We start from the raw sequence: 13,379 nt of genomic DNA on the forward strand, positions 1-13,379 counted from the left end.
ATGTATGGATTGGGATGAGTCGTATGAGCCCCTAATAGAACGATTAAAAAAAGAAATGGAGTCTTCAGCAGAACCCACCTTCCCCCCGTCAGTTCCCCAACACTTCCACTCAGCATCCTCAGATTGGGGTGGGGAAGACCAGCCACTGCACCAGGCAGTCCACCCAGCGTCTCCAAGACTGCTCAGCTACCGCTTGTCACTCCTCTTGAAGAAAACCTGTGGGCTAATTTCAAAAACTGCCATCAAGAACAGAAAATGTCCCTGGCACCAGAAGGGGCAGAGAGCATGAAAGACCAGAGCAGCTGAGTCAGATGTGAGCGGCCACTCAGGTTTCTCCAGTTTCCGTCACAGGGCTGTTGAAGGTGCCATGGGCCCAGGCTGCAGAGAAGCCTTGTTTCCGAAGCCTTCCTTTCACGTGGCAATGGCTGAAAAATGACAAACTGGCACAAGGCACCAAACGCAGCCGTCAGTCTTACTTGCTAAGCAATTTGATGAGACCTAAAGTTCCTACTTCCAGAAACAGGTCCTCAACAAGCCAGGGTATGTTTTTAAAGTCAACGGCTTGTTCGCGAGCTGGTTTTGACAACTTGGAATGGGAAATCCTTTTCTTGAACTGTTTCCTGTGAAATGGAAAACGGTGGGGCCCAGAGAGGGTGCTCCGCGTCTCAGCCCTGCCAGCCTGGAGCGGAGTCCTTGGACCTCTAACAATCACCAAACTTGGATAGGCAGGCAGAAAGCGAAACTTTGTTCGCTCTTTTTGTTTTAAGTAAGTTTTTTTTTCTCTGTGAGAAATCCTTAACCTTTTTCCCGACTGGATAGGGTGGTCATCACGTGATCAGGGGAGAACTCCTGGGGCGTAAGTCCTGGGGCGCAGAGCCTAGTATGCCAGGCTCTGAGGTCATGGACATGTAGGCAATACTTAGATTCTCAACAGTGATGCGAGGATCGCAGTTAACACCCCTAGAAGATGTTTCAAGGATAGCTGTACTTCTGGACACAGAGCACAGGACAAAGGCAAGCCAAGGCCCAGATGTTCAGTTCCCACACTAGCTCAGTGTTTTGCTAATCTACAACAAGCCTCACATCTAGGGGTTCAAACCCCTGTCCTACCTCAATCAAACCACTATGTATTAGGAACTTTCAGGGCCTTTGAAAACTAGTCAAGACAGGAAATAGTACATCCCTAAAAGGTAAATGCCTACCTTTACCTTTTGGTGTTCCCCAAAAGTTGCAGAGGAGAAAATGTAGTAAGCCAATGAATATTCCTATATCCAAGAATGTTAATTCACGTTTATTTTATTTTAGTTATAAAAGAACCGCTAAAACACAAAGGTAAAAAACACACAAGCAGACGACAAAGTTTTATTCCTTCTTTTGTTGCAGAAAATAAATATGATCACATATTTCATATGCTTGTCTATAAAAGCACTTCTAAAAATGTCATTTACTGGATTTAACAGTATCATCTTTTGTATCAATTGAAGGTACACAGTAGATAATTTTATTTTATTATCATCAAGCACTTGGGCCCAAGCAACTTTGCATAAAGACTGTTTGTGAGCTGAAAAATCTTATTCTAATTGCTTTTTTAAAAATAACTAAAACAACAACGACGACAAAAATCCAGGTTTTAATTTTACAGGAGAATAAAGTTTTTCTTTTATAAAAATGGCTCCAAAAAAGTCGCAAAGACCCAAACCCAATGACAAAGTACTCTGTCTTCATAGGAATTAACCAGAAGAACAGGGGGTTGGGGAGAAAACAAATTGGCTCTTGTGAAATAAGCAACGCCAAGCATCTTCCATTGCAGCCCACAGTCCGGTCTGTTCATTCCAGTTTGGCCCCTGGAGGTTCTACGGAGAGAAGCTGATCAGTCGTCTAAGCCTATGTTTCTGAAAAGGTAGGACATCGATTCTCCATTGTGAATCCGGCGGATGGCTTCTGAAAGGATCATGCTGATGTCCACAGTTTTAATTTTGGGACACTGAAGTTTCTGGATTTCATGTGGAATTGTGTTGGTCACCACCACCTGTGGATAAAGAGGAAAAAACCCAACAACATCAGAGAGACTTCACTTGATTGGAGGCTCTACTTGATGAGAGGGCAGTGGGTCACTGCACGCTCAACAATCAGTGTGAACGCGGCCTGAGCGGCTTAGACAAGATCTGGTCGTGCAGCACCCACTAAGACGGCTACAAGGTACCCTGGTGGCAGAGTGCGCGATGCCTTGTTCCCACGTGGATTTCTAGCCTTGGAAACCCTAGGGAGTAAGAGCTCCTTTGTCCTACAAAGTCCCTGTAAGTCAGCAGTGACTTAGGGCTGTGGTTTTTGTTGTTATTTCAGATGGCTAGAGTACAAAAGACAGTAACAAGTGCTGGTGAGAACATGGGCAAATCAAAGGCCTCAGACAGAGCTGGTGGGAATATAAAATGGTGCAGCTGGTTTGGAAAGCGGCTTGGTAGTTCCTCAGATGGTTAGAGTGTTACCATGGGACCCAGCATTCCACTCCTAGACGTATACCCAAGGGAACGAAAGAGTCCACACCCAACCTTGTACAAGAAGGCTCATGGCAGCATGATTCAGACCATCCAGAAGGTGGCAACCACCCAAATATTCTTCAATGGGATACTGAATACTATTCAGGGGAAGAGTACAGCTTTTCATCCACGTATGAACCTCAAACACATTACTCAACTTTATATGGAATGATCAGAGTAGGAGGTCTAATACTGCTTGATTTTAAAACACGCTATACAGTTCCGGGACTGTGTAACAATCGATACACAATGAAATAGACTGAGAAGCCCCAAGAGACCCACACATCTAGGATCAACTGATTTTTTTACCAAAATGCCAAGGGAAAAGAGTCTCGTCAATAAATGATGTTGGAAAAAATAAGTAAATAAAATAAAATAAATAAATAGAATGAATAAATGAATGAATGAATGGTGCTGCGAAAACTGATTTCCCCACACAGAAAAATGAAACAGGATCCATGCCTCACACCATACCCCGCCCCCCAAAAAAAATCCAAAGTGGATTCAGGACCTAGCTGTGCAAACTAAGACCAGAAATCTCTTAGAAGAAAATGTTGGCACAATGCTGTCAGGTCCAGCTTTTAACAGTAAAATATCTAATGTAATAACAAAAGCACAAACAACAAGAGACAAAATAAGTGGGACCTCATACAAAATCAAAAACTTTTGTACACCAAAAGATTTTATTTAAAAAGTGCAAAGACAAACTGGGAGAGTATCTTCAAAAACCATATTATCTGATAAGAATCTAATAATCAAAATATACAAAAACGAAGAACTTTGATATCTTAACAAAGAGACAAATATCTCAAACATAAGATGGGCAAAGAAATTGAAGAGACATTTCCACCAAAGGGAATATATTCAAATGGCCACCAAACTCATGAAAGATGCTCAGCATCATTCGAGAGACCATTTCACTTCCACGAAGCGGGCAAGATTAAGACAAATAACAACAGGAAATAACAAACACTGGAGAGGATGTGGAAAACTGGTTCCCGGACCCACTGATGGTGGGAATGCAAAATGGAACAGAAAACTCTGCACTGGTTCCTCAAAGTCTAAAAATAGAATTGCCCTATGACGCAGGATTTTCACTCCCAGGTAGACTCCCAAAAGACTTAAAAAGACGTGTACACCAATGTTCACCGCAGCACTAGTCACAATGACCAAAGGGTAGAAAGTGCCAAAATGCCTGTCCGCAGAGGAAAGAATACGCAAAACGTGACACATGCGGGCATCCAGCCAGTAGAGGAAACGAAGGCTCTTTTGGGGAACTTTTGGGGAACGTCTAGCTGAACAAGTTTTTAATTTTTATGATGTCCTATTTGTCTTTTGCTATTTATGCTTTTGTTTTTACATTAGACAATCCATTTATTGAAAGTTATATCTGCTAGCATTAGCCCTTTCCTGAGTTGCTGTTTTTTTTCCTAAGGAATTTAAGGTTTCAGTTGGCATCTTTAGATGCTCGATCCACTCAGAATTTATATAGTGTATGGTGTGAGGGAAGGATGCTGCTTCATTTTGTTTGTGAAAATGGAATTTTCTTAGCACCTTTTATTTCTTCATTCACCATTAAATGGACTTGGCACCCTTGTCCCCTCAAAAATGGGTTTCTTTCTATATGCTCATCCTACATAACTGGTTTGTATGTCTACTGCTATACCTCTCTCAGGCTGCTTTGATCACTGTAACTGGCCAGTTTGCTTTATAATCAAGATGTGTGAGTCTGAGCAATGTGCTACAATGTGGGCGAAATCTGAAGGCATTATGCTGAGTGAAGTAAGTCAAGCACAAAAGGCCACATGTGAGAAGGCTTCAAAAAAGCTTGTGGAAAATGAATAAAGATCATGGAAATGTTTCTATTGCAGGACCTCACTTATTCAAAGAAACATGCAAATGCACAGATATCGAGAGCATGGGTACGAGTGATTACCGGGAATGGGCACGAGTGGTGTTGGAAGTACCACATTGACTAAGGGTATGGCGGCACAACCAGTCACTGGCATTGTCCTCAGGAAGTTGCACACATGCGAAAAGCTGAACTGGCAAAATCGCGTGATCTGTTTACAACGGTAACAGCCGCCGCCACCAAAAAAGGGTGGCTGCCGACGTTGACTACGGACAGCAAAAATCCTCCTGCAATTCGATCTCTTCGTTTGAAGGCTTAGGGTCACGGTTTCACGGAACATCCTCGTTAACTGGCCTAATGGTGTGCTTAATGCTTCTGTTCTACCTTGTAGTTGGTTGTGTAGTTCCCGGGGCCGCTGGCAAGTAGCCGCCTGAAGGACAACAAATGATCTCTTTTGGGCAAGAATGCAAAGGGAAAAGGAGCGGATATGGAATGTCTGGCTACCTGCCTCTGTGAGCAACTCTCTCCTTTGCCAGGAGACCACAACAGACAGCAAGAAAACGCAGGCGAGAAGGTCGCCTTCTCCTGGACACCAGGCTTCTGGAGTGGGGAAGCTAGCAAGGATCCTGAAACTACGGCCTTGAGATGCACTTTTAAATCGAAATTTAAAATATTCTGACATTTTAAAACCCAAACTACAGTTTAGTTGAACTAGTAAAAAAGATCTGCCTTGAGCATTCTGCTCGTTGAAGAACTGTGTAGGAGAGCCGACAATGATAACACCAGCAACGCAACAGATGAGAGCGGAACCTGAAGGTTCGGTGAGTTTGTCTCAGAGGGGAACACCTTGGAAAAAGGGGCTGAGAATGGTTGTACACCCCGAAGAGTGTCATCAACATCGTTCGGAGGGAACTGTTAAACTAGTGCGATGCTCTGCTGTGTGTATTCTAGTCCCAACAATAACATGCATTTTTAAATGCTTAATTAATTAAAAAAAAACCTGTGCTAAAGGAAAGACCACATATTGCACAGCTCCATGTGTATGACATATAGAAAATGAGTAACTCCTACAGAGACAGAGAGCAGATGAACGGTTGTCAGCCGTTGGGAAGACTGGGCAGAACTGAGGGGGGCTGCTGATGGGGTGGGGTTTCTTTAGAGGATGACCAAAGTACCACGCTGTCACGTGGCTGTGTAACTGTGAAACACTCCAAAAACTGACTCATACAATTTAGATGGATGAATTACACAGTATCTAAGTTATATTATCAATAAGCTGTTAGGAAAAAAGTTGGGATTTGATAAAAAACATAAAAGTAGAAGGACAGACATTTCAAAAGCTACATATAGAAAACAAATTTAAAATATCCTTCTGAACAGAAAAACCGGGAATGGGAGCAACTTTTTATTATTACACTCTCCACTTTCACAAAGGACTCGAGAGTTTATTAAAAATAACTATCACAAGGAATGGTGTCTGGGATCTTAAAGGCTTGCTTTCACGCAAGCAGCCATCTAAAGGAGGCGTTAACTAAGCCCACATGAAAGAAGCCACCAGCCTGTGTGATCCAAGGACCGTAAGTAATCCAGTCCAAGTCCACAGCAGGGGTTGGGATCAGAGGTTACATTGTGAACAGCGAGTCTGCAGAAGGCTGGGAAGGCCAGTGTCTATTTGCGGGGTCTGCACATGGACCAAACCCCTGGGGGTGCCTCTGACCAGGGATGTGAATAGGCTTTCTATCACACAGAATGCAGCTAGGTTAAAAGTTACCACCTTATCATTTGATCTCCCTTTTGATCCGTTTTAAATTGGTTCTAGTTTTTAGTATTTTCTGCTTTCTTTTCAATTGAGGTTTTAACTGTTTTGTTTTGTATTGTTGTTAGGGTTTTGTTATGTTTTGCATGTTTTTCTGCATGTGAAATCCAGGATAGATAAATCTAGAGAGTCACTGGCTGAACGGTTCCATGAGGGGTCGCTGTGAGTGGGCACTGACTCCCTGTGTCTGTGAGCCTGAGCTCCAGCTTGAACTTGAGCTTGGGTTTGGGGTGTGGCAGGGGAGGTGGGGGGAGAGATGGAGAACGAATGATGAGTACGAGAATGAAGAAAATGTTCTCAAGCTCATTGTGGTGATGATTGTACAATTCTTCTTAGTGTGACTGAACTACTGAATTGCGTGATATATGAATTATATACCACTGAAAATGTTAAAGAAAGGAATGAAGTACAAGCACAATGAGATTTCAGAATCGAAATGGGCAGTCAAGAGTCACTCGGCATAAGTAAAGGAGCACAGAAAGCTAGCCCAGTGCAGAGGCAGGAGTGTGCATGTGATCCTCCTGACAGCTGGAAACACACTGGACACACGAAGGGCCTCAGTACGTCTCATGACCTGTGAAAAAGAACACAGTCCCTGAAGAGAAAAGTGACCTTTCCACTGCTTCCAGACTCGAGGGAACTGACCAGACAACCCCATGGGCATCATTTTGGCAAGCCCAGGTGAAGCAGACCACCGCAGCACATGCCCACAGCACCCTGTCTGGGCAACATGCCTTGCAGTGTGCATCTGGTGGTCCTGACGTGAGCCGGTTTTTCCGTACCATACAAAGAGTCTTCAAAAAGCGCATGGAAAATGTGTACTATGAAAAACCCTTACAACTTGCTAGAAGATGTTTGAACAGGATTTCGTCTGAGGCACTGAGAAGAATGAGACATCCGTTTGAAAAGAGCCCCTATCAGACCAACACGGATGCTGCTAACATTTCAGCACAAACACCAAACGTATGGTGAGGCCTGGGCGGAAGAATTGGGAAATGGATGCTTTAGGGAAAGCATGTGGGAACAAAATGCCTCAAAGAAATCGGCAGCTTACAAACGGACAACTCGTTTTTGGAAGGAAAGAGACACTGAAGCTGAAGCCCACAGCAACAGACCGTCCAGATCCATTTGCGAGGGGGGCAAATTCAATCTCGTTCATAACTCTTAATGGAAAAGGACCAACAATTACCATGAAACAGCAGCTAACACAGACATAACCATAGACATCTCAGTGGGAGCAGCAGAAGACAAGAGCAGAGCTTTCGATGGAAGTTTAAGCAAGTGGGATCAAGGTCCTGAAGGCTTTCTTGAAGGATTTGTAATCACGGCCACCAAGAGGTGGAAGTGATCCAGTCAAGGGCAAATGCCTTGGCAACGGTTTGGGGGCTGCTCGGGCATTCTGCTTATTGACTTTCTGGAGAGCCAGAGAAAGATAACCAAACTGAGCCCACTGCCACCGAGTCAAGGCCACTTCGGAGGAGCCCTTCCTGAGGCAGGGCTCCTGGCTGTAAAGCTACAGGAGCTGACAGCTCCAGCTCCATCCCAAGGACCCCTGGTGGTTTTAAAGCGCTGCCTTGCAATCAGCAGTGCCTAACACCACTGAGCTCCTTCCAGAGTGGTGACATCTGCTTATTTAAGAGGGTTTTGTGAAAGTTATCCAAAGCTTTAGTAGGAAAACACCCGAAAGTGGGGAGCGAGCTCTAGAACTGATGGTGCTGATGCATATACAACTCATTTTAAAAGCAATTTAACCATGGAAGTGTAGGATATGTGAATACTATATCAAGTAAACTTCTGGGGGAAAAAGAAAGAAGGAAACCGAACTTGACCAGGGGTTACCATGGGTAAAGGAGAGAGAGCGGTTACCAGGGGCACTGAGCTGTTGTGAATGGTGGTGGAACAATTTGGAGTAGGATACCAATCGTGGTTGTACAACACTAAGAGCATCATCAACGGCACTGAATTTTACATGTCCAAATTTTGGAACTGGAGAATGTTTTGTTGTGTACATTTTTGCCACAATTAGAAAAAAATGACATGAATAACAATGAGTACAAGGAAGAACAATATGTTCTAGAATTGAATGTGGTGAGAACTGTACAACTCTCTTGATAGGAGGGAATTATTAAATTGCATGACATGAGGATGAAGCATTAATAAAGCTGTTTGAACAAACAAAAGAGCTCCCGAGAGAAGCTTCTCCACAACTATGCCCCTGCTCATGCCTCTCATCAAACAAGTGCGAGCTGGCAAGCGATCCGACGGGAACCCATTAGGTACACACTGTGCAATCCTCTTTTTGTTTCCTACGCTTAAAAAATTCTCTAAAGGGCACTCATTTTCCTTCAGTTAGTAGTGTGAACAAGACATGGCTGAATTCCCAGGGCCCTCAATGCTTCAGGGATGAACTAAATGGCGCGGTGTCATTCATTACTCACAAAGTGTCTGGAATTTGATGAGTCAATATTGACTCGGTGGCAGTGAGTTTGTTTCTTTTTTTCATGTCAAGGAAAAGTTTACATTTAAAATTCTTATCTTTTAACTCTATTTTTCCATAAACTTTTTGAAGTCCCCTCATATTAAGCACTGCCACTGGGGAAGGAATTTTCCAAATTTATTTTAATCACTTTTCAAGCGTTTTATTGAGATAGCCACACAGTATCGCAAAGCAGCCACTGGAAGGGCCGTGCCACCATAATCACATCGATTTCAGAACAATGTCTTTACTTGAAGAAGGAAGCCTCTCCCTGATTGTTTTTCCCTCCCCCACGCTCCTGGCAATCACGTCTCCTGTCTGTCTCTCTAAGTATGCCTACTCTGGATGCTTCATTTAACCGCTTCTAATGAAACTGTTAGGATGGGGCAGGACGGGGCAGTGTTCTCTTCCGTGGGACATGGGGTTGAGGGAGCCTGGGTGGCGAAATGGGTTAGGCATTTGAGCTGCTAGTGGCAAGGTCAGTAGTTTGAACTCACCAGCAGCTCAGAAGGAGAAAGATGAGGCTGTCTACTCCTGTCAAGATTTAAAGTCTTGGAGCCCCGAGTCTCGTCTGTCCTACCGGATTGCTACGGGACAGCATTGTCTCGATTGCAGCGAGTTTGCGTTTAGGCAGTGAGGGTCTGGGTTGCTATGAGTTGGAACCAAATCGACTACGCCTAACAGTACCAACAACAATCACATAAGGACGAAACCCTTCCGGCTCTTGATTCACCCGCCCACACTCTCACTGCTGGCTGCCTGCTTTGACAGATGAGATCCGCACCTCTCCATCTTCCCGCCCTCTTCTCAGACGTTATTTCTACATTTGGCTATAGCTTTAAAATCTGCTGTGTGACTGTGCTGTCTGCAGGTTTGTGTGAAAACCAGCTCAGCTCCTAAACAGAATGGACAAACTAATTCGGGGTTAGCCATTAGCTACACAACTGAGTAACCATCGAGGAGCAATCAACTCACAAGTACCATGGAGTTCCCCAAATGCTCTCCCCTGAAGAGCTGCCATACACGGTTCAATTATAGCTGCTGCTTCTAGTGCCCAGGCCTCTACTCCAAATCTCACTCTGCTGGATGAGGACCTGTTACCAGCTGTCGCCTCTACCTCCCCACAGCCTGCTCGCTCTCCTCTGCCCACAGACACAGGCTCGTGAGAGCTGTCTGGTGAGGGGTGGACGGGCTCAGGCAGGTGTCTTCCCACTGCATTCACGTGTGAGCTCGGGGACCCTGATCTCGCCTCTGAGTCTTCGCTCTTTCTTTCCAGTCATGCCTTGTCCCGTCCAGTGTGGAAAGCACACTCCTGTCCGTCCATGTGTGCGCCCAAGTCATGCCCCAAGGAACTAAGTCGTGCCAAACGACCACAGCTGATCATTATCATCAGAGCCACTGTAACGAGAGACGGACCTTGACAGAACAGGGGGAAATGTGTGAAAGCACCCCAACTCCTGAACAATAGATAAAGCCCCCCAACCAAACATCCTGAACCCTTGAATCCTTGAACCCAAACCAAAACCAAAACCAAGCTGAGGTCGTCTTGTAGCTGAATTACAAACTGGCTCAAAACAATGAACATCACCTATAAATACTGTGCTTCTTTTTAAAAAAAAATCACCTTGAGACCAAAGTGATCAGCAATCACTTCACAACAAAGATGAGGATTGTCAAAGGGCAAGGACGCGAGATAAATGGAAACAGAACGCCAGAATGAAAAGAGAAGGAGCATTCAAGCAACCTGACGACAGCAACCACGGGCACTGACATTAACGAACGGACACCTGCATGGAGGAGTCCGCACGGCCGTTAGGGCCCTTGGTTGGTGTTTCCAACCCACCAGCCACTTAGAGCACTTCCCCCTTCCCCTTCCTCTCCAAATGCCACCAAGGGGACCTGCAGTGTGGAAAGAGCTGAGATTTGAGCGACATGTTGGACTGAGCTACCATTTGTTCGTCTCCATGGTGACAGCTTCACCCTCCCACGGCTGTGGAATGAAGGTGCTGACAATGCATGTAAAGCACCTGGCAGGGTGCCCTGTATGGAACGAGGGCTCGGTTTTGTACTTACCAGGATTCCTTACCTGGAACCATGGGCAAAACACTCCGTGAGGTTGGGCGACAACCATTTCAAAGCCACTCCTCCCCCCCCAGGTACCCGCTCTTCTGAACCACATCTCAGACCTCTGGAGCGCCAGGGCAGCCCCAGTCGGCAGCAGGCTGGTACCTCATCGATGGCAGATTCTTCGATCAGCCGAGGGGCGTCTGAGGATAACAGGCCATGGGTCGCCATCACGAAGATCTTGTACGCCCCCCTTTCCTTCAGGGTCTCCGCTGCAGCCAGGAAGCTGTCCACATCATCGATGATGTCGTCCTGCAAGGGACAGAGTGAGCACAGGGCAGGGGAACGCCTCGGCCGGGGGCAGAAGGGATCTAACGCCACGGTAACAAGCATGCTGGGGACGAGTGGCTGCAGCCGGAACAGACGGCTCGCTCCCAGGCTCCCGTCACTGTGCCGTTTCCTGTGAATCTGTAATGACTTTAAGATGCAGCTGTTTTGTTTTTTAAGCACGGTCGTAATAGGAAAAACGTGTACTACTGAATTCAGAGCATCCTTCCGTCACTATATATTCTGTTCATCATGGAACCAGTGGTGGTACAGCTGTGGTCCTTCGAGGGGCTTCAGGGGGTGTGTCCTTGACAAAGTTGAAACCACCAAGTGCTGATGGGGAGGCTGGCCAAGTGGCAGCACCTTGGGATGTTCTGGCGCGTGCACCCTCAGACGCTATAACTCCCCCCCGCCCCCAGGCCCTGGAGCCACGTGCACGAGGGCACCAGGAAATAGGCACAGGAGCGTTCGCAGCAGTAGTCTTCAAAAAGGGTGACAGACTGCGGTCAACACCTGCAGCGAAGAGGCGTGGGCTGCACAGTAACTCCCAACTGCAAGGCACCCCCGCAGATGAATCTCCACGAGAGCGCCGAGAAAGAAAGACACAAAGACTTCCTTTCTGTACACAGCAAGCGATGCAAAGCAAAGTGACACAGTGTTTGAGGAGCCAGGGGTAGGAGGCGAGCGACAGCCGCAGAGGAGGGGGCAGCGCTGAGGTCCTTGAGCTGAGAGTCCAGGGTTCATTGTACTGTCATTCTTGGAACCACGCAGACATTAAACACACTTTTTTCATGCCCTGCTTTTATCCAGGGCGAGAGGATGTGCATTTTAAGCAACTACAACTCATTTTATGACCCACTTTTATCACACGCAAAATTTCCCATGCTATTATTACTAATGACATTCACTGTGATTATTTTCCACTTTTAATAAAAAGGAAACACTTAGCACACAGTGCACCAACTCAACGGAGAGCCATCTGCTCTCCCACAATCCCCAGGCCTCTTCTGTGTGCACACAGATGCAGGACAGGAACATAAATACGCAAAGTAGCAGGAAGAAGTCGACATACCACAATGATAGCAATCCTTCCTCCGACGTCGCCAACCACTGTGATTGGAGGCTTTTCTTTCGGAATCAGCACTGGTCAGAATGAAACAAACACAAAGTCTCTGCGTTAAAAAGTACGCCACCCCTTTAGAGAGCCAGCAGCTCTTCAAGAAAGAAAAGAGGAGGCCGTGTTCTGGGCCAGAGCTTCTCAGCCTTAGCTGCTGTTTGGGGGCGACGGTTCTGTTTGGGGAGGATGGTGAGCATCATCTTTATTACTAGATGCCAACAGCAGTCCCTACAGTTGTGACAATGGAGAGTGTCCCCAGGCATTGCCAAACGCCCCCCCCGCCCACCACCAAAGTTCTATCTACATTAATAGAGACACAGAGCAATCAAGTGTAATACATCAACCAAGGTGAATCTTGGTTGGTGGCGGGGACAGAAAAAGGCAAAACAAAACAAAACAAAGCGAGATAGAACACCAGGGTCTTTTTCACATTTTTAAAAACACTTCTGTTCTCAGACACTATAGGAAATACTTTTTGACCCATTAATAAAGTATGAAAAAGCCCTTTCCCCAAATGTGTTTGTTGCCTCATTTTTGTTCTACTGGAAAAGGACAGGAGACAACATAAATGCCCCAGGCCAGGCGGCAGCTGGACAGTCTAGGACATCCAGGATTTGGATGCTACACTGCCAAAAAGCTCTGTTGACAAAAGTTTGGAATAAGCTGGGAAATGACACCTAAGTGGATGAGACATGAAGCCATTTAGCAGCGCCCTCCGCCCTGCCAAAGTCAGATAACTGGACTGGGGGAGGCTAGCCAAGCACAGGAGCGGTGCATCTTTGAGTCACCAGGCACCCTTTTCCTGTGATGCATTATCCATGCTTTGAATAAATGTATGCTATGATGCTATTCTGGACAAGTACTGTTTCCTTTTGTGGTTGGTTTCCCTCCCCCACTCCCAATAAGACACTACAGACTATAAAATCATTTAAAAATCTAGTATCGTCAAAATCTTTCTATTAAAAATTTTATAGGAATAATGCTTTCTTTTTCCTTATACATCTATTTGCTACTAACTTAAACAAGCATTATACACAGGGTCACATCATCAAAGTACAAATATTTAGGATCTGTGAAATTATAATGATAGCCCATCTCAAAAAATGGTCCTCCACAGAGCATGTACACAGGTACAGATAAGAGATACCAGGAGGGTAGGGGGAAAGTGAGGAGAGGAGGGGAGGAAGGGG

General features: G+C 45.6%; 1 protein-coding gene across 3 annotated transcripts in view; it reads right to left on the bottom strand.

The window, feature by feature from the left end:
- Positions 1-1,280: 1,280 nt before the first annotated feature.
- PRPSAP2 (phosphoribosyl pyrophosphate synthetase associated protein 2) overlaps positions 1,281-13,379 on the bottom strand; it is a 47,159-nt gene continuing 35,060 nt past the window's right edge. For all 3 annotated transcript variants that reach the window (XM_004712966.2, XM_045293365.1, XM_045293366.1), the window contains 3 exons: positions 12,145-12,215; positions 10,911-11,057; positions 1,281-2,029 (listed from right to left, as the gene is read on the bottom strand). In XM_004712966.2, the coding sequence (XP_004713023.1) occupies positions 1,871-2,029; positions 10,911-11,057; positions 12,145-12,215 (377 nt within the window). In that variant the 3' untranslated portion in view covers positions 1,281-1,870. The remainder of the gene's footprint in view (positions 2,030-10,910; positions 11,058-12,144; positions 12,216-13,379) is intronic.

Source organism: Echinops telfairi, unplaced genomic scaffold (genome assembly GCF_000313985.2).
Source record: "Echinops telfairi isolate 266 unplaced genomic scaffold, ASM31398v2 ScPeMD7_2010;HRSCAF=2546, whole genome shotgun sequence".
NCBI classification, from domain to species: Eukaryota; Metazoa; Chordata; class Mammalia; order Afrosoricida; family Tenrecidae; genus Echinops; species Echinops telfairi.